Source organism: Molothrus ater, chromosome 18, assembly GCF_012460135.2.
Source record: "Molothrus ater isolate BHLD 08-10-18 breed brown headed cowbird chromosome 18, BPBGC_Mater_1.1, whole genome shotgun sequence".
NCBI lineage: Eukaryota > Metazoa > Chordata > Aves > Passeriformes > Icteridae > Molothrus > Molothrus ater.
Window position 1 is genome coordinate 12,625,905 of NC_050495.2, and position 20,551 is coordinate 12,646,455.

General features: G+C 60.1%; 2 protein-coding genes across 2 annotated transcripts; both read right to left on the minus strand.

The window, feature by feature from the left end:
• On the minus strand, positions 1-15,379 carry THOC5 (THO complex subunit 5). Its single transcript, XM_054516806.1, has 21 exons — positions 14,357-15,379; positions 13,363-13,474; positions 12,465-12,607; positions 12,130-12,139; positions 11,709-12,038; positions 10,334-10,431; positions 9,605-9,751; positions 7,837-7,951; positions 7,273-7,405; positions 6,328-6,405; positions 6,127-6,167; positions 4,812-4,911; positions 4,566-4,674; positions 3,073-3,174; positions 2,884-2,980; positions 2,518-2,632; positions 1,526-1,629; positions 1,345-1,432; positions 1,121-1,236; positions 389-579; positions 1-209 (listed from the first exon to the last, which is right to left on the minus strand). Exons 2-21 carry the CDS (start codon positions 13,456-13,458, stop codon positions 146-148), a joined length of 2,277 nt encoding a protein of 758 aa, XP_054372781.1. The 5' UTR covers positions 13,459-13,474; positions 14,357-15,379; the 3' UTR covers positions 1-145.
• A 162-nt stretch (positions 15,380-15,541) lies between these two features.
• Positions 15,542-20,052, minus strand: NIPSNAP1 (nipsnap homolog 1). The gene is made up of 10 exons (XM_036392983.2): positions 19,955-20,052; positions 18,645-18,772; positions 18,484-18,529; positions 18,133-18,227; positions 17,105-17,175; positions 16,875-17,015; positions 16,286-16,317; positions 16,084-16,178; positions 15,919-16,002; positions 15,542-15,832 (listed from the first exon to the last, which is right to left on the minus strand). The coding sequence occupies exons 1-10, from the start codon at positions 20,035-20,037 to the stop codon at positions 15,768-15,770; spliced, it is 840 nt and encodes a 279-aa protein (XP_036248876.1). The 5' UTR covers positions 20,038-20,052; the 3' UTR covers positions 15,542-15,767.
• Between the last annotated feature and the right edge of the window lie 499 nt (positions 20,053-20,551).

A 20,551-nucleotide genomic window follows, 5' to 3' on the forward strand; every position in this document is an offset into this window, starting at 1 on the left:
TTTTTCTTTAGCTCAGTTTAATCCCTTTGACTACAAAACCTTCAAACAAACCCCAAAATATTGTAAAAGGAGCAGAAACGTCAGGATGGGAACACTCCTGCCACAGAGTGAACGAGTCCCATCCCAGAATGAGGCCCAGGGCTGCTCAGCGATGGCTGAAGAACCCCTGGGGGTAGTTGAACTTGAAGGGTTTCAGGCGCAGGGGACCCCTGGAAGAGGACAAGAGGGAGAGGCTGTGACCACAGGGATCAGGAACATCCCATGGCACCCACAGCCAAGGCCCAGTTCTGGGGTTACTGTGGGGGCTGACCCCTCTAGGACAGGGTTCCAGGAACAGCAATGGCACCAGAGTCCCTGGCAGCACCCTCAGCCCCCAGGCAGCTCCCACCTGACCAGGCGCAGACACATCTTCTCCTGGGGGAATTCCTTGGGCCCCTCCACGCTGGGATCGTGGGGCTCTGTCTCCAGGTACACGTCCAGCACCATGCACAGGCGCTGCAGCTGGTTGGTGAGCAGCTGGTAGCCAGGTTTGGGCCCCCACAGCTCCTTGTAGTAGACATTGACCTCGCTCTCCATGGCCTGGAAAACAGGGATGAGGTTGGTACAGGCTTGGATCTCTACCCTGCATTCCCAGGAGTGTCACAGACATCTTTTATGAAAAATCTTTTTTTTAGGATTTTTCCTCTTAAGAAGCTGAGAGGCTTCAGGAACAAAATGTAAACATTGATTATCTGCTGCTGTGGAATGCAACAGGTGGATCTTCAATTAGCTCATGTTAGATGTTTGTAATTAATAGCTAATCACAGCTTAGCTAGCTCAGACAGAGAGCTCGAGCTACAAACTTTTGTTATCATTCTTTGCTATTTTATTCTTAGCTAGCTTTCTAATGAAATCTTTTCTTCTATTCTTTTACTATAGTTTTAATGTAATATATATGATAAAATAATCAATCAAGCCTTCTGAAACATGGAGTCAGATCCTCATCTCTTCCCTCAACCTGAGACCCCTGTGAACACCATCACACAGGAGTGTCCAGCCACCAGCTCACCCCAACATTCCCTTGTTATGGACCCAGAACTGCTGGGGACACCCCAAAAATGCAGCCCCCACCCCACAGTACCCGAATGTTGTCGTCGTTGCTGCTGTTCCTCTCTCCCTTCCAGTTCAGGCACAGGCTGAAGACAGGAGGCAGCGTGGAATAACCAGGGTTCAGCACCACAGCTGCCTGGAGCTTGGCTGAGCAGGGAAAAGGTGTCACTCACAGGTTCTCCAGCCAGGGGGGTTACCCATGAAGCTGCCCTGGGATGAGGATTGGGAATTCCCAAGGAAAGGAAAGGTGCCTACCTGTTCCCCTCTCTATCAGGGCCATGTAGTAGAGGTGAGTGTCTTCAGCCAAGCCAGCCTCTATCACATCCTTAGTGTAGGGCAGCTCCTGAGAGGAGAAGGAGGAATGATGGCTGCAGTGCCATGTGGGAGCTGGAAGGGAGCTGGAAGGGGGGGATTCAGCCTCGTGCTCAGCACTTACAGCATAATCCTCATAGGGAATGGCAGTCCACTTCACCAGGCGTGAGACGATTTTGGTGGGGAAGAGCTGCTGGCACTCGCTGGACACCGGCACAACGCCGTGCTCTGAAAGCAAGGACAGGGCTGGGGACACTGCTCTGCCACTGTCCTGCAGTGGGGACACTCCCAAAGCAGGACCTGGGCATGATGTCATCCTTCAGCAGCTCCATCAGGTGCCCAGCAGAGCCCAGGCTGTGATTCCATGGGATCCCTGGGCTGTGATCCCGCTGGATCCCTGGCTTGTGATCCCATGGCATCCTTGGGCTGTGATCCCATGGGATCCCTGGGCTGTGACCCCGTGGCATCCTTGGGCTGTGATCCCACTGGATCCCTGGCTTGTGATCCCATGGGATCCCTGGGCTGCTTGCCAGGCACACAACATGCATGCTGTGCAGTTCACCTCCCACCATGTCTCAAATCACCTCCCAGCACTGGGATGGCCATTCCCAAAGAGGTGCTGGGCACTGAAAGGGCAGAGCCTTCCTCTGCCACCCAAAATAGGGCAGTTCCTTCATTCCTACAACTCCCAAGGGCTGAGGAAACAACTGAGAATGCTGAGGGTGGCACTGCCACCCATCAAATGTGACATCAGCTAGCTGATGCCTCCTCTCCTGTGATTGCTGATGTCCCACTCTCCCTCCCAGTTCAGGCACTGGCTGAAGATGAGTCAGGAGCTTGGAATAACTGGGATTCAGGATCATGGCCACCTCGAGCTTGGCTGAGCAGGGAAGAGATGCTTCCCTACATGAGGACCCTGTCATTGCATCCCTGTCTCCAGGGAAGGGTGGGGAGCCTGGCAGGACACTGCCACTGCATCCTTGTCCTCAGGAAAGGGCAGGGAGCCTGGCAGGACACTGCCACTGCATCCTTGTCCTCAGGAAAGGGCAGGGAGCCTGGCAGGACCTTGCCACTGCACCCCTGTCCCCAGGGAAGGGTGGGGAGCCCAGCACTCACCAAGGGATGCAAACTGCTTGTGCAGGGCCAGGCGGGACTGCAGACGGCTCCGGAGCAGCTTCACTGTCAGCTCCATGTGGCTGGCACTCAGGGAATTGTCAGCAGCCACCGTGTGCTGTGGGCAGGAGGGATGTCAGGCCAGGAGCCACACCCCCACAGGGACAGGCACCCATCATTCAGTCACTAAAAGGGCTTGTGTCACATATGTGACAGGAAATACATCAGCGTGGCCCCACACACAGATCCAGCCCAGCTCAGCCTGTCCCAGCCATGGTTTGGGGGCAGCTGATGCCAGCAGGGGGACAGGACAGGACCCCAAAGCTCAGCCCAATGTTGTAGGGGAGAGGGGAGGGGTTTGTGCCATGCCTGAGGCTGATCCTTGGGGAAATGCAGGCCACCCAGCTTCTGCACCCACACATAGGGGTGTCCCAGCTCTGTCACGTAGTCACTCAGGGTCAGGATGCTGTGGGGACAATGAGGAAGGGTCACACCAAGCAGGGAGGATTTGCTGTGCTGAAGCAAGGAACTAATGGCAATGGCATGGGTGACACTCACCCCACTTTATCAAACTGGAACTGGTTGGCCGGGTTGGGCGTTTTCCTGCCGTGGTCCCCTGGATAGAGGCAGTTGAGGAGGGAGTCTGGGGAGAGCAGGTCCCTGGCAGAAAGAGAGGAGAGGTCAATCAGCAGCAGTCTGGGCTCTTCATCCCTCCATGAACAGGCTCCAAGCCCAGATTATGAGTTTCATGAGTTCAAGAGCAGAATGACTTTGCCCAAATTCCACTCCAAAGGAGAGCTGTCTCCTCCCTGCCTGGAGCAGGATGGAAACCACAGGGCACCACTCCTGCTCTTCCAGGAAGCTGCTCCCTCTAGTGCCATGAAATTCCTCATGTCTGACTCTACTCACAGACTGACCAGCCACAATGGGCTGTAGGATTTGGGGTCTGGCTCAAGGCACAGCCTCCCTGCTTTGGGGTAACACAGTCAAGGGAAGCAGGATGGAGGGAACACCCTGCACAGGATCTCCAGCTGCTGTCACGGAGGGTTTGGGGTGTCTGCAGCAAGAAGAGAACCCCAATAGGATGAGGAGGCTGCATATGGGACAGGCTGGGAGGCAGCACCTGCTCCCAGGCAAGCCCAGACCAGTTTCTCCCACCTCCCTCCTCCTCAGGCACCTCCTGTCCCAGGGACAGCCACCAAAGAGCTGGCAGCTGCTGGGAGCTCCCTGGGCAGGCTCCCAAAGCTGCCACTTCAGCTTTTCCTCACACCAATCAGGCTCCTGCAGGCTCTGGGGAGCACAGGCAGAAGCAGCTGCATCTCTGGAGCTCAGGACAAGGTGACCTCAGGAATAGTCAGGTGAGGGAGCTGCCAGGCTCTGCCTGTGGGAGGGAGGCTGAATGTGTCAGCAGGAGAGACTGTCCCTCAGTTCCTGACAGCTCTGGCACTGCTGAGAGGTTCCCAAACTTCCTGAGTCTGGCTTGTCAAGGCAGAGGAGAGAGGGAGGAAGGTGCTTGGGCTGTGCAGGGCTCCCAAACCCCACAGGGCAGAGGGGTCCCTGCCTGATGAGCTCTGGGCTGTGTAAGGTTCCTGGATCCCATGGAGTCACTGCCCAATGATCTCCAGGCTCTGCAGGACTCCAAAATCCCAAGGAGTCACTGCCCAATGACCTCCAGGCTCTGCAGGGCTCCAAAATCCCATGGAGTCACTGCACAATGACCTCCAGGCTCTGCAGGGCTCCAAAACCCCATGGAGTCACTGCACAATGACCTCCAGGCTCTGCAGGGCTCCAAAACCCCATGAGTCACTGCACAATGACCTCCAGGCTCTGCAGGGCTCCAAAATCCCAAGGAGTCACTGCACAATGACCTCCAGGCTCTGCAGGGCTCCAAAATCCCAAGGAGTCACTGCACAATGACCTCCAGGCTCTGCAGGGCTCCAAAATCCCATGGAGTCACTGCACAATGACCTCCAGGCTCTGCAGGGCTCCCAAAGCCCCTGAAGTCACTGCTTGGTGATCTCCAGGCTTGCTGCCCACAGGGCTCTCCTTACCCAGCACTGATGGCCGTGGTCATCTCCATGGCAGTGGTCACCTTGGCTTTCACTGTCATGACGTTGAGGTTCATCAGGTAGTGGAAGGTCAGGTGAAGCACGTTCTCATCTGCCCACACAGAAGGGGGGACGTTGGTGCCTGCTCCAGCTCAGAGAAACCCCCGCACACTTCCAGCTCCTCCCAAGGCCCCCAGGGTGCTGCTGGGGACAGTCCCTGAGCTGCTGTCACACCCCAGAGCCCCTCACCTTTGCACTTCAGGTCCAGGGTGACAGACAAGGGGTGTCTCTTCAGCATCTCCTTGCGTTTGTCGTCCAGCTGCACACCCAGGGTGGGCCTGCGTCGCTTCTAGGGGGGCAAAACAGCTGTCAGAGCCTTCTCCTGCTCCTCACCAACCCATGGACCTTCCCAGCACACAGCTCTTTCCCTCCCCTCCAGTTCCACAATGCCCCAGCACCATGGTCACAGCTGTCCTGGGGAGGCAGAGGAGCAGGAAACCCTCACTCAGCTCCAGTTCCTGTCACTCCTTCAGCTCCAGGGAATGTCTCCACTCCTGGGAGAAAAAGCCAAGGACCTGCTGGCCCGAAAGCCTTCCCACTGCAAGAGGCAGAACCTGGAATCACTGAATCCTTTAGGTTGGAAAAGCCCTCTGGGAGCACCAAGTCCAACCATCCCTGCAGTACTGCCAAGGCCACCACTGCCCCATGTCCCCCTGTGCCACAATCACACAGCTGTTCAATCCCTCCAGGGACGGGGTCTCCCCCACTGCCCTGGGCAGCTGTGCCAGGCTGGACAGCCCTTTCTGTGAAGGAATATTCCCAATATCCTCCTCTGGCACACTTTTCTTTCCTTACATCCTGTCCCTGTTCCCTGGGAGCACAGCCTGACCCCCCTGGCTGTCCCCTCCTGTCAGGAGCTGTGCAGAGCCACAAGGGCCCCCCTGAGCCTCCTCTGCTCCAGGCTGAGCCCCTGCCCAGCTCCCTCAGCCTCTCCTGGGACTCCAGCCCCTTTCCAGCTTCATTCCCTTCTGTGGACATGAGAGCCTTCCCTTTACCCTTCCCCACAGAACAGCCCCATACACCCGGCTCTGCTGCTGCTGGTGGAAGTGGAGGCCCAGAGCCCCTTCAGGCTTTGCTGCTGGGAGCAACCAGCACCTCCAGCCTCCCCTCAGCATCCAGCAGGAATTATCTGAGAAGAAACACTTCCTCCAAGGAGTGCTGAACAAGCCCTGGTGCAGAGAATGCTTTTGGCACGGGATGGACACAGATCCCTCCCTGTTGGACACAGCTCCCTGCCCTCAGGCTATTTATACAAAGTGGAGCAGCTCCAGCCGGAGCTGCAGGGATGGGACACGAGAGGAGCAGCTCTGTACCCTGCCTGCTCCTGCATTTGGGACACCAGCTGGAAATGGCAGCTCCCTCCTCCCAGGAAAGGTCAGCATTTGCCATCATTGCAGTTCCACACACACTCACAGTGTGCAGGGGCAGTTGCCAGCCCCAGCCAGGCCCAGCCAGGCCCAGCCAGCCCCAGCTCTCCCCAGAGGGGGACAGTGCTGTCCCTTACCGTGGTTTGCTCCTCCTCTGCGTCGGAATCGCTCTCATCATCTGTGCAGAGAGAGAGGGATGTCAGCAGGGACCACTCAGGGCCCAGCTCTCCCACCACCAGGACTTTTCCCAAGCCCTGACACCCCTTTCCCAACAGAAGCAGGGTCCCAGGAGCTGCAGGCACAGAGGAACAAATCCCCAGGGCAACACCATAACTCACCCTGTGAGTCCTCAGGTGGCTTATAAAGGGCCTTGGCTTCCTCCACACTCCCTTCAATGGCCACCACCAGCTTCTTATCTGCGGAGGAGACAGGAAAACTGAGTTAGGAATGCCACTCCTGCTGCAAAGGCAGTGAGCAGAGCAGCCCTGCCCCTAAAGCTCCTGGTTCCTGGTGAAGGAAGCTCCAGCAAAAGGCCAGTGGGAGGAGATGTTGTCTGGAAGGTTCTGGGAGGCCACCACTGGGCTGGATCTCCTGGACAGGATGGGGTCAGAAGATGGAAAACAATGGGTTTTGAGGGATTCTCCCTGGAAACCATAAGGGCCAAATCTTTATTAAGAGCCAGGAGAGGTTGGGATCTGGCTGGGACAAGCAGGGACCTGGTGTGGCCAAGCACCACCGTGTCCTTCCATGCTCCTCTGGCACTGAGAGAAACAGGTCACACCACAGCCCTCACCACACAGGAGGTGTGCACAGCCCAGTGGGATTCCTGACCTCTTCCAGGAAATCCCTCCCAGCTCAGGGAGGCTCCAGAAATCCCCCCAAAATAAAGGGATGAAGGTTTCCAGGTGAGCTGTGGGAATGGCCTCAACAAGGCCTGGGGTCCCCAGGTGGCACAAGGCAGGGGGTGACAGCTCTGGGGAAGCTGTGACAGCACTGAGCCAGCTCACAGGCTGCTCACAGGCTGCAAGGACATCCCTGCTGACCTTGGCAAGGGGGGAAGGGGTGGGAAGGGAGCTTCCCAAGCACTTCTTCCAGCGAGGCAGCTGAGCAAACAAGGTTTCAAATGCTGCTGCCTCACCGCGCCGTGGGGCCACCCCGCTGCTCTGCGCTCAGCAGAATCTGAGAGCAGAGCAGACCGTGGGGAAACACCCCCAAAAAGTGGTGATTGCTGCAGCCAGGAGTGAAATCTGGCCCGTGGGGGGCGCTGGCCGCTCGCTGCTCACCACAGGCCTGTCCATAGGCACTGGCTTGCACGAAGAGGACGTAGAGAGGCGGCGGGAGGTGCCGGGCGGTCTCGTACTGCTTGTGAGCCTGGTCGAAGGGCATGAACAGGTACTCCTGCACAGGAAGGGAGGCCTGGGAATGACAGGGAGAGACTTCATCACTGGGAAGGGAACAGCTCATCCTCCTCGCCCTGAGAGAGCAGGAGATGAAGCTGGCACAGCAGCGGTGGTGCAGGGTTAAACATGGAGAGCCCCAGGAAAGGGCTGGCAGCTGCCTCTGCTGGGAAAGTTTTGGATCTGGAAATAACCCAGTTCCTCCTCCTGTTCTTCCCTCCCAAGGCAGTCACAGGGGACTGGAACTGCGTGGGGCTCTCCAGGGAAAGGCCCATTTAGCAGCTCCTGCAGCTGCAGTTCTGCAGGACTTGCTGCATAAATAAAAAAGGAGACTCTGGAGGGCTCTCAGATCTGCCCCTTGCCCACCCCGAGCAGGAATGAAACATCTCCAAACCCAAACCAGCCCAGGAGCTGCCCCTCAGAGTGTGACCTCCTGCAGGGCTCAGGTACCTGCATGATGCTGTTGAGTCGAGGCTGGAGGCTGCTCAGATATTCCTTCTTCACCTCAATCTCCTTCAGAATCTTCTCCTTGCTGGTCAGGCACTCCTTGTACTTCTCTGCCAGCCTGGGGGCGGGAATTCTGTCACTGCCACCCACCACAGCTCTAAATCTGCTGGGGTCCACCTGGATGATGAGCCCCAGCATTCCTGCCCTGCCCTAAGGAACCAGGAGAGCTCAGACATGGGGCAAACACAGAGCTCCTAACACCAAGGGCAAGTGGAGGCAGGAAGGAACTGATTAGAGATGGAAAACAAACAAGGAAAAGAGGGAGCTCAGCCTCATGCCGTGCTCCAAAAGGGGCAGCAACTGGCTCTTCCCTCAGGAGATCTGCTCCCACACCAGGCTCTGCTGCCAGCAGCCACAACCCCTCTGAGCTCCCTAAGAGGCTCTGTCCCTTCATATCCCCAGAGCCACTTCATGTCACATAGCCAAGGTTCAACAGAGAAAACCCAGGAAAATGCAAGCACCATGATGCTCTGAGCTCTGGATACCTCGTGTTCAGGGAGAACACACCAAATCCCCTCACTGCTGCTGCCTGTGAGCCCTTTCCCAGCAGGAGCAGGGAACTGGGTATGGAAGTGGTCTGCCCAGGACAAGGGCTCTCCAAGGGGGAACAGATCTGACCTTGCACCACTTGGATTCTGTTTCCAAGCAAAACTGTATTTGTGGGGGTCAATGCACATCCCAAGAGGCTCCTGCACAAGCTCCAGTGTTCACACACCTTCCCAAAACAGAGCTATGAAACCCCTGCACTCCACCCCAGAGGCACCTCACACAAGGTGGAGAAGAATCCAAAGCCAATCCAATGGGGTTGCACAGCTAAAAACACCAACATAAATGATGGATGGATGTCAACAACCCCAACTACATCAGAAAATGCCCAAAGCACCACTGGCATCTGCTTGTGAGCAGCTAAACAGGCCATGCTCCACCTCAGCAGTGGTGGGAGATGGACAGGGGCATTCCTTAGACACCACAGAGTGAGGACTGGGAATTCCAAGGCTTCCCAGCAATTTAAAGTGCAGCTGAGGGTCTCCATGATGTTTGCAATGATCAGAGATCTGCAGGTGAACACCCCTCTGCGAGCCAGCTGGAGGATCCTGGCTGTGCCTTCCACCAGGCAAAAGCAGCCAGGTTTCAGGGAAAGGATCTGGGAAAAGGGAAGCATGAAGGGTTGGAGGCACCCAGCACCTCATCTGCTCTGCTGAGCTGCCCTCAGGCTGCACCCACCAGCATATTCCAACTGATCTTTCCAGAAGGTGTTCCTGGACACTGCCTGACTGTTACCCAAACACAGGAATGCTGTGTCATGTTTGCTTTTCCCAGAGGGCAAGAGTCAGGGAGCAGCTGAGCCCTGGGACAGCGGTGACGCCAGCAGCAGGACACGGGGCTGTCCCAGCCTGGTGTGGTTGGCAGCTCCACACCATAGCATGGAATGGCAGCAGCTCCAGCCAGGATGGGCTCCCTTTGCTCCTTGGATCATCAGGCAGTGCCAGAGAACTCCCTGACCTATGGAGCAAGGATCCCAGCAAGCACAGAAGGAATCTCCCAGCCACACAAGGTGTGAAAAACTTCATCCCTACATCTGCTCTCCCAGCAGCTCTGGGTGTCTGCCCAGATCCCTGGAGCTGGGACATGGAGAGGGGACCCCCTGAACTCCAGGTGTGTGCCCAGATCCCTGGAGCAGGAGCGTGGAATGGGAACACCACCAACCCACCTCTTGCGCTGCTCCAGCTCCCAGTCCAGGCGGGCCAGGGTCTGCTGGTGGGGCTCGGTCAGGGTGATGGCAGGGCGGCTGATTTCAGGGGGGGCCTCTTTGTAGAACTCCTCCAGGCTCACCAGCTCGATCTCCTCGTGTTTGGATCTGCCAGGACACATGGATCAGACCAGGGAAAAGTGGGAGGTGCTCAATGTGTCCCACAGGAGAGTGTCCCACTGGTGCTTCCTGCCCTGCTGCTGAGCCACCACCATCAGTGAGCTGAAGTTGTTTTGATCTCTACTGTCTGTGCCTAAAGGGGCTCCAGGAGAGCTGCAGAGGGACTGGGGACAAGGGATGGAGGGACAGGACACAGGCAATGGCTCCTACTGCCAGAGGGCAGGGATGCATGGGATATTGGGAATTAGGAATTGTTCCCTGGCAGGGTGGGCAGGCCCTGGCACAGGTGCCCAGAGCAGCTGGGGCTGCCCCTGGATCCCTGGCAGTGCCCAAGGCCAGGCTGGACACTGGGGCTGGGAGCAGCCTGGGACAGTGGGAGGTGTCCCTGCCATGGCAGGCATAGCACTGGATGAGCTTTAATGTCCCTCCAACCCAAACCATTCCATGATTACAAACACCTGGAGCACCTACTCTGCTCCCACAGTGAACATGGGAAGAACTCCCAAACTCAGGAATCCCCCACCCATCCCAGACACACCAATGTTCCCTCTGCTCCCTGGCCATGCTCACTTGAATTCCAGGCACTTGGTGATCTCTTTCTGCAGGTGCATCACCTCATAGAGCAGGTTCTGGAGCTGCAGGTGATAGGCATCAACCTTCTGCTTTGCCTGAAACACAGACACAGCCAGAGCAGGGATGGAGCAGGAAAAACAGTCACCAAGAGAAAGTCACCAAGACCCTGTCACTACAGCAGCTTGGGACAGCAGGTTTTAGGGTATGCAACAGTTTTTGGGGAGAAGAATGACATTTTTAAGGGCTGGAGGAGCAAAGGATTGTGACAGGAGACTGATCCAGCTCCTTCCTGCACATTTCAAAGCCAAGGCACAGGACAGGGCTCATTTGCTGGGGCACAGAGTCTGAGAACTCTGGGTATGGAGCTTCCAGCCAATCATCCACTCATTGATACACTTGCACAAGACCAGACCCTTGAAACAGAGTTTCTGACCTCCTGCTACACTGAGACAAAGGCAGATACTGTTCCTTCATTATTGATCTAATTAGAGCTGCCCTGCATCCAGCAGGAGTTTATCAGGATCAGAGCCTGTCTTAGGTTGAAAGACTTAGCTGTGGGTGTGTGTTCTATCTCCATCTGTCAGAGCTGGGGCAGTTCTCTGCTGTCCATGGGGCAGTTTCCTTTATCTCTCCCCCAGCCAATCCTCCCTGCAGGAGATCTCTGCTGTCCATGGCCACTGAGTGTCCCTGCAGGGCTGATCCAATTCCATCATCCCATGGGGAGATGCTACGCCCAGGGGAGGAGCCAAGCATTCCTACCTGGATCCAATGTGAGCCTGGCACAGCACAGCAGCCTTTGCCCAGTGCATTGCCAGAGGAGCAGCTTCTGCTGCCCTGCATGGCCAGAGGGAGCCCAGGCCCATCTCCAGCAGCCCTGGAGCTGCAGAGGAAAACTCCCCCCTTGTGCAGGATCCCTGCTCCAGCAGCAGCACAGCTGGCACTGCAGGAGGGCTGAGCCCCCATGGGATGGGGCTGTGCCACCCCCCTGACACACAGGGGACAGGGCATGTTCTGACCCTGCCACTGTTGGTTTTTTGTTTGTACTATTGCATTTGTATTTTTAATTTTCCTAGTAGAGAACTGCTATTCTTATTCCCATATCTTTGCCTGAGAGCCTCTTAAATTCAAAATTATAATAATTCAGAGGGAGGGGGTTTACATTTTCCTTTTCACGGGAGGCTCCTGCCTTCCTTAGCAGACACCTGTCTGTTCAAACTGAGACAGAGCCTCCCAACAAACCCTCAACTCAAACCCCACGACCTGGCTGAGGTGTAACTCCTCACACCATGCACTCAGACCAGGCAGGACCTGCTCCATCTCTGACCCCCCTAAATCCCAAGCTGCATTCCTCCCTCCCAGCCCCTCCTGGCACCTCGTGGGTCTGGTCTCTGCCCTTCTTCAGCCGGATGTGGGCCAGGCGGTTCAGCTTCTTCAGGGTCATGAAGTGCACGCAGCTCTGCACGCGCCGCTCGTCGATCTCCGAGGCCTGAGGGGCAGGAGAGAGGGGGTGGAAGCAGGAGGGATGGCTGGCACCACCTCTGCAGGGAGTCCCTGCCACAAAAGGGGCTCCACGCTTTGCTATGGAGCCACATTTATGTCCCTGGGGCTTCTGAGGGAGCCTCCTGCTGCCAGACCAGAGGGCTCTGCTGGGAGTAACTGAGAGGGGGTCCAGGCTCCTCAGAGAATCACTGCAGCCATTTTCCTCAGGGGCAGGAACAGAGGTGGCTCAGCCTGAGGCACCTGACATGTCCCAGCAGCTGAGGAAAGGGAGGTTATTCAATTTTCAGAGCTACATCCCTGCCCCTGGAGCCCAATACAAGGGAAACTGTTCCATTTCCAGAGGCTCAATTCCTGCCCCAGCAGCCTTGGATGAGGAAGGCTGCTCCATTTCCAGGGGCTCAATTCCTGCCCCAGCAGCCTGGCAAAGGGTTCTGACAAAGGGTTCTGGGAAAGGAAGGCTGCTCCATTTCCAGGGGCTCAATTCCTGCCCCAGCAGCCTGGCAAAGGGAGGCTGCTCCATTTCCCTGTGATGTCCAAGGCATCACAGCTCCTGCTGCTTTTCCCCTGGGATTAATGGGGAAACACCAAAGACAGACATGTTACACCACACGTGGAGGCCTCTCCTCACATTTTCTTGATGCCCCGGCTCTTCAGCTCCTGGATCTCTGCCATGAGCCTCTGGAGCTCCTGGCAGGTCTCTCTGTAAAGCTCATAGTCCTTGATGGGGTCCCGCAGATCCACCTCGCTCTCCTCGCTGTAGTACCTGGCATCCTGCCAAGGCAAGAACACCTCCTGTGGCTCATCCCTCCCTCTGGAAAGGGCTCTGGGGGATGAGCTGCCACTTGTGCCCATGAATCCCATGGCTTTACACAGGGAGAGGACTCAGTTCCAACAATCCCAAACCCACCAGTCACTAAAACACCTGGCAAGGTCAGGCTGTCTTTAACTGTTATAAATTTGAACTGACACCATTGGGGTGTCTGTGCAGGGCCAGGACTGGAGGATCCTTGTGGATCCCTTCCAACTCAGGATATTCCATGATCTCCATGACCACAGAGGACAATCCAGAAAGGTGATTCCTCCTCCTCTTCCACCCCGCTCCCCACTCTGGCTGATCCTACACTATCCTGCTGCTCACGGGAGGGTTTGAAGGCACCATGCAAATCCCTGAGGGATCTTCCAGCTTTGTGCTCACTCTCCAGAGGAGTGTTTGTGTCTCCTGAAAGAGATGGAAGCAGGTTTAGGAATTCACAGCGGGAGTTTAGGAGGCATTGGAAGCTGGGGGAACTGGATCTCACAATTCATGGAATTCCAGAATGGTTTGGGTGGGAAGGGAGGACTTTAAAGCCCATCCAGTCCCATAGGCAGGGACACCTTCCACTATCCCAGTTTTCTCCAAGGCTCATCCAACCTGGCCTAGGATGCTGCCAGGATGGGGCAGCCACAGCTTCTCTGGGATTGTCTTCCAGCAGGGAAAGCCAGGCCAGCACAGAGGGGTGTGGGCGGGGCCCTGGGCACGTCTGTACCTGGTCCGTGTCGCCCTTGCCCCGCTTGCCCTCGGCTGGGACCCCGTCCGTGCGGATCACCTTGGGCTTCCTCTTCTTGCTGGACTCGGAGGACATGGTGCTGCCGGCAGGGCTGGGGAGGGAACACGGGCCGAGTCCGTGGGGGTCAAACCTGCTCGGACCGGGGCTCTCCCGGGGTCCCCCCGCCAGCCCCGCCTGGGCTCTGCAGTGTGCCCTGTGCCACCCTCCATCGTGCACCTCCCAGCCCCCTCCAGCACGGAGGGCCCGGGGTCTGCTCTCACACAGCCCCCCCAGCCCCCGCAGTGCCACTGAGCTCCCTTGGGACCCCGGGCCGAGCGCTCAGTCCCTCCCTGAGGCCCCAGACTGCGGCTTCTGCCTCACCAGAGCCCCCAGAGCCTTCACAGACCCGGGACCCTTCTCTCCTCCAGAGCATCCCAGAGCCCCGCACATCCATCCCAGGGCGAACTGTCCTGCGAGCCCCCCCAGACCCGGGACACTCCACCTCTCCAGAGCCCAGCACACCGAGCCCAGAGCCCGTCACTCCCTCAGAGCCGCCCCTGACCCTCACACCGGGGACTTTCCGCCCTCCTGAGCTCCCAGAGCCCCACACACCGAGCCCAGAGCCCTTCACTCTTCAGAGCCCCACACACCGAGCCCAGAGCCCTTCACTTCTTCAGAGTCACCCCAGACACTCACGCCGGGGTCTCTCTGAGCCCCCAGAGCCCAGCACACCGAGCCCAGAGCCCGTCACTCCTTCAGAGTCGCCCCTGACCCTCACACCGGGGACTCTCCGCCTTCCTGAGCCCCCCCAGAGCCCAGCACATGGGCCCGAGCCCTCAGAGCTACCCCAGCACGGGGCCTTCGCCCCTCCAGAGCAGGACCCTCCAGTTCCACCGAGCCCCTGGCACAGCGGGACACGGACCACCCGCCCCTCCTGAGGGCCGGGGCCGCTCCCCCATCCCCTGCCGGGGTCCCGGCTCACCCCGGCACTCACCGCGGCCTCGCCTCCGCGCCCCCGGAAGTGACGTCACGGAGCACAGAGCGCGGTGCGGAGCGGCGGCCGCTGCTCCAGGCGCCCCCTAGCGGCCGCGGCACCCTGGAGGACCCGCAGGGCGCGCCGGGGGCGTGGCTTCATGTTGTAAAATGGGCGTGGCTAACGACGGGGCGTGGCCACATGTGAGACCTCCGCACTGGGGGCACCGGTGGGACTGGGGGGGGGTTCCTGGTGCAGAATGGCACCCACAGGAATAGGGGGAGCCTGGAGAGGGGACCCAGAAGCACTGATGGGTGTCCATGGGCTGGGGATGGGGTCCCTGCTGGCACTGGGGGTGCCCATAGGCCTGGGATGGGGTCCCCAGTGGCTCTGGGAATACCCATTGGATGGGAGGGCTTGGGACAGGGTCCCTGATGACACTGAGAGTACCCATTGTTTGGGGGACATGGAATGAGGTCCCTGATGGCACTGGGGGTACCCATGGACCTGGGATGGGATCTCTAAAGGGGTCGGGGGCACACAGGGGATTGGGAGGGGCACAGGATGGAGTCATTGGTGGTGGTGGGAGGATCCATGGGCTTGGGGGAGGCTGGAGATGGGGTCCCCAATGGCACTGGGGGCATCCTTGGGCTCAGAATGGCATGAGAAGAGGTCCCCAGTGGCACTGGGAGCATCCATAGGCTTGGAGGGTCATGGGATGGTGTCCACTTTAGCACTGGGGGGTTTCAGGGGCTTGGGACGAGGTCCCCAATGGCCCTGGGGGTTATCCATGGGCTGGGCTGGGCCTTGTCTTGGGGTGCCCAGTGGTGCTGGGGGATCCAGGAGCTTGGGGGGGGACATTGCATGGGGTCTCTGTTGGTGCTGGATGTATCCATGAGCTTGAGGGGAGCATGGGATGGGGTCCCTGGTGGCACCTGGGGGTATCCATGCGCTTGGCAAGGGGTCCCCAATGGCACTGGGGTTTTGGGGGTCCCTCAGTGTATCCCAGCACCCATGGGTGGAGGTCCTTTGGTGCAGGAATCACCCACGACATGGGGCAGGGCAGCCCCTGAGTGACACCAGCCTGGAGGGGGGGTCACACCAAGCACCCCCAGTCCTGCTCTCCCCACCCCAAGAGAGGCTTTAGCATATTAAATATTTAATTGGCAGCAAAGGCACCCGCTGGGCTCATCAGGAGCAATTAAGCCCCCCCCCCCACCTCTACAGCCCCCCCAGCAGCACCATCCTGGGGACCCCCACAGGATGGGGGGGCTCCCACCTCCCCCCCCCTGCTCTCAACCCCCCAAAACGGGCTGGGGGAGAGAGCTGGGAGCCGGGGGGAGCAGAACCTCCCCACCCTTCCCCAGCAGGGCCAGGGCAGGGCCAGGGAGCCCCTGGGAGTGCAGGGAGACCCCCCTGGCCCGGCCTCCAATCACTGCAGGGGGGAGATCTTCAGGGGAATCATTATCCGGGATTCCATGGTCCGGATCAGCGGCACTGGGGGAGCAAAGGACACAGAGGTGAGGCCAGGGGGTTCCCAGCACCACCAGGGGATCCCCAAAGCGGGTGGGGGTCCCACTCACCGGTGTAATAAACGTTCTCATCCCAGCCCCTCTTCCTCCAGGCTGCATTCCTGGTCTCCTCCCGGGACTGCAGATCCCTGTAGGCTGTGGGGAGAGCAGGGGGGGCACCCTGAGCCCCCCAGCACAGCCCCCAGGCCGGGGGTCCCTCAGGGTGACCCCCCTTACCCCAGAGGTGGTGCACCACGTAGAGCTCCCCGATCTGGGAGAAGAACCCCCCGACTGCCTCCTGGTTCTCCTGGCGGTACTTGATGGCCCGAGCCCTGCATGGAGCAGGGGACACGTGGGGGGCTGCCCCAGGGGTCCCCCCTTCTCCAGAGGGAACTTCTCCCTCCTTGGGTCCCTCCATGCTGGGAAATCAGTGCCTTACCAGTTGTTGCCCCACTCGATCATGGTGCCTGGCTGGAAACAGGGGAGGAAAACCAGTCAGAACCTCCCTGCTCACCCAGCAGCACTGGGAGTACCCATTGGTTGGGGGGGACTTAGGATGGGGTCCCCAGTGGCTCTGGGGGTACCCATGAGCTTAGGATGGGATCCCCAATGCGGTGGGGGGCACACAGGGGCTTGGGAGGGGCACAGGATGGAGTCATTGGTGGTGGTGGGAGGATCCATGGGCTTGCGGGAGGCTGGGGATGGGCTCCCCAGTGGCACTGGGAGCATCCATAGGCTTGGAGGGTCATGGGATGGTGTCCACTTTAGCACTGGGGGGTTTCAGGGGCTTGGGATGAGGCCCCCAATGGCCCTGGGGGTTATCCATGGGCTGGGCCTTGTCTTGGGGTGCCCAGTGATGCTGGGGGATCCAGGAGCTTGGGGGGGGACACTGGATGGGGTCTCTCTTGGTGCTGGATGTATCCATGAGCTTGAGGGGAGCATGGGATAGGGTCTCTTTGGGGGTCTTCCCCCCAAAACTGGAGTACACCAGCCTGAAGACCCCTCCTGAGGCACAGGCTGATCCCCACCTTCAGCTTGTAGGTCCTGAGCTCGTAGATGTTTGGTCCCTGGCGGGGCTGGGGCTCATTCCAGAAGCTGAACTCCAGGAGCAGCTGGTTCCTGCGGGACAGCAGCATCCGGCTCCTCTCCTTGCGGAACTCCAGGTACTCCTGGGGACAGCCCCAGCCGGGGGTTCGGGTGACAGGGGTGACAGGGACCAGCGCTGTGGGGCACGGGGGGGTCCCCACCCCGGCATTACCTTGTTCTGCCTGAGCTTGTTCATGCAGTCCATGAGCGCCGGGTACCCGCCCGAGAAGCGCCACAGGTGCACTGCAAGAGAGGAGGGGGTGGGCAAGGGGGTTCTGGTCCCTCTGAGTGCCCCTGAGTGCCACTGAGTCCCTCTGAGTCCCTCTGAGTGCCATTGAGGGAACCCCAGCCAGCCCCAACACAGTGAACAGTGAGGGGGGGCACTCTCCTGTGCCCTGGGCTGATCCCTGGGGTACAGAAGGACAGAAGGACAGCCAGGCTGATCCCTGGGGGTACAGAAGGACAGCCAGGCTGATCCCTGGGGGTACAGAAGGACAGCCAGGCTGATCCCTAGGGGTACAGAAGGACAGAAGGACAGCCAGGCTGATCCCTGGGGTACAGAAGGACAGCCAGGCTGATCCCTGGGGTACAGAAGGACAGAAGGACAGCCAGGCTGATCGCCTGCAGCAGAGGAGATGCTGGAACAACGGTGGAAGATGAAGGGGTGGACTCTCAGCATTGGTTAATCCAAGGTTTATTTCAGGAGCTCTGGGGAGCCCCACAAACCTCAGGGAGCTCCTGCTGAGCCCCAGGAGAGGTGCCAAGGTTGCATTTAAAGGGAGGTGGAAACCTAGAGTAGAGAACATTTACTGACCAATGAGTGACCCTGAGGGATGGGTACTGAGAATGGACATTTAGGACAGGATCTGGGGTAACACTTGTGGGGCTGACCCCTGGCCTCTGGCTGATCACTCGATGTCCTGGACCGAAAGTTCTGGATGGAGGGGATGGGATGGTGAGTGACTGACAGAGAGCCAGGGTGGGGATTTGGGGGTGATCTCAGCAAAGGAAAGGGATTGCACAGGTACAGGGAGGGCGGTACAATCTGGGGTAAAGCATTTGGGAAAAATACGGGGATATAAAAACAAAACTGTTACAAAGTATTACAAAGTATAAAAACACACTACAACAGAAGGGGAGCAGCGCCCCAAAATCCCACCAAGATCTGTGCCTGTGGCAGCAGGAGCTGCCTGGCCTCACCTGCCTGGTCCTGCTCGCCGTACCACGTGTTCCAGTTGCCCACCAGGTCACAGGGGTAGTCGGGGTCCGAATGGAGCTTGGGCAGCACCTCCTCTCTGTGGGGGCACAGAGGGGCACAGTGGGGTGGGGGGCAGCAGCCCAAAACCCCCCCCAGTGCCCCTCTTTGCCCTCCCAAACAGGATCTGGCACAGCCTGGGGGGGGATGCATCCATTGCACAGTGAGGGAAACTGAGGCACAGAACAGGGACACAGATCCACCCAGGAGCTCCAGGAGCCCTCCCACCCCTGCCAGTCCAGAACAGCACCCCAAACCCCTGCTGGGAGGCTGGGAAGGGCCCTCAGTGTGCTCACGTCAGCTTGTTGTAGGCTTCCAGGCACTCCGGCTTCACATTGTGAACTGCAGGGACAGGAGAAAGGGGCTGGGAACGGGGGAGGGATCGGGAATGGGGGTCCCAGGATTGGGTGAGGGGTGCACCCAGCTGTGCCTGCCTTCCTCCGGCAGCAGCACTCACACTGGATCTTGTAGAGGTTGCTGGTCTCCTTCTTGGAGAGGAGGTTGGAATGTGCGTCCTTGCGGGGATCCACCTTGTGCACGAACAGGGAGCGGAACCAGCTGCCCTCCACATCCCTGGAGTACCCCCTGCAGCAGGGACAGCGGGGCAGGGGGACACCGGGATTGGCCAGGAATCACCGGGAATGGCCGGGAATCACCGGGAATGGCCAGGAATGGCCGGCAAAGCAGGAGCCCGAGGCCTCACTGCCAGTCCTGTGGGCAGCTGCCCCTGTTGTTCGGCCTCCAGGGAGCCCCGGGACTCCACGGGCTCCTGCTCAGTTTGTACGGGGAGCCCTGTCCCGGGTCTGGGCTGGGTCTGTCCCCAGTTCCAGTCTGTCCCCCGCATCCAGAGGGGTTGGCCATGCTGCCCAGCAGAGCAAGGACACTGCTGTGGGGGTGTGGGACAAGGGGGGCACCCCTATAGGAGCCCCACTGGCCACTGCACTGACAGTGACCCCTCCACGGGCAAGGGGACATAGGGACACCCCCCATGGGATCCCCTGTACCCAGGGGCTGCTCCAGAGCTGGTGACCCCTCCACGGGCAAGGGGACAAGGGGACGTGGGGCGATGGGAGCAGCCCCCAGCCTGTCCCCCGGGGCTCCCCAGCAGCCCCAGCGGTGGCTCCGGTGCCCGGAGAAGGTCGGGCACTGGCGGGGGGGGGACGGGGCCCCTCGGCCCCGGGTCCGTGCTGCGGCCAGACCTTTGTCCCCAGCGAGGCAACGACCGTGGGGCCACTCCGGGGGCCGCCCGCCGGCTCGGGGAGGGCAGCGGGGTCCGGGGAGGGCTCGGGGGGGGTGCGGGGTCCCCGCCCGGGGGGATGCGGGGAGCGGGGGAGATGCGGGGTTCGGGGGGGATCAGGAAGCCCAGGGGAGCGGGGTGCGGGGGTCCCCTCCCGGGGCGATGCGGGGCCAGGGGTGGGGCTCAGGGGTCTCGGAAGGGGGGATTACAGGTGTCCCGGCCCGGGGGGATGCGGGGTCCGGGGGAAATGGGAGGGCTCAGGGGAGAGGGATGCGGGTGACGCGAAGAGCGGGGAAGATCTGGGCCGCAAGGGCTCAGAGGTGGGGTCTCCACCCGGGGGGATGCGGCGGGGGACAGGAGGGATGCGGGGTCCGGGGGAGTTGCAGGGTGCGGGGGCGAGGATGCGGGGGGCGTCCCCGCCGGGGGAGATGCGGAGAGCGGGATGGAAGGATGAGGGACCCGGGGATGCCGCGGGGGCTCTCAGGGCGGGGGTTCCAGGGGTCCCCGCCCGGGGGGGGGTCCCCACTCACCGCGCGCCCCGCGGGGCCGCGCCCGCACCCCCGCCCCGCAGCCGCCGCAGCGCCGCGCTCCCGCCGCGCGCTCCCGCCGCCATCTTCCGCACCGCGGCGGGGCCGCGCGCCGCGCGTGCACACCAGGGCCCCGCCCCCTCGGCCCGGCCACGCCCCCTCAGAAGCTGGCCTGCAGCAGCGTGATCCTGATTGGCCGCCCGGCCACACCTTCGCGCGCCCGGCCACGCCCCCCCGGCCCCTCCCGCCGCCGCCGCGACGCCTCATTGGATGCCGGAGCGGGGTCGGTGCCCGCAGACTCGGCGGAGCTCGGCAGCCAATCAGAAGAGGCGGTTGGAGAGGCCGGTGGCTGATTGGTCCCGATGTCTCGCTCCGGCGGGGGCTCGGGCGCCTCTCCAAGGGGGCGGGGCTTCCTCGGGCTCCGCTCTGGGGAGGCGGGGCCAGAATGAGCGGGGCCGCTCGACCAATGGGCGTGGCCGGGGCGTGGCCGGGGGTGTGCCGGGTCTCACCTGCGGGCGCGTTCTCGGGGTGTCCCCGCGGTCCCCCCGGCGTGTCCCCGGCCCTGGGGGGACATCCCCGCGCCGAGGGCTCCTCCTGGGC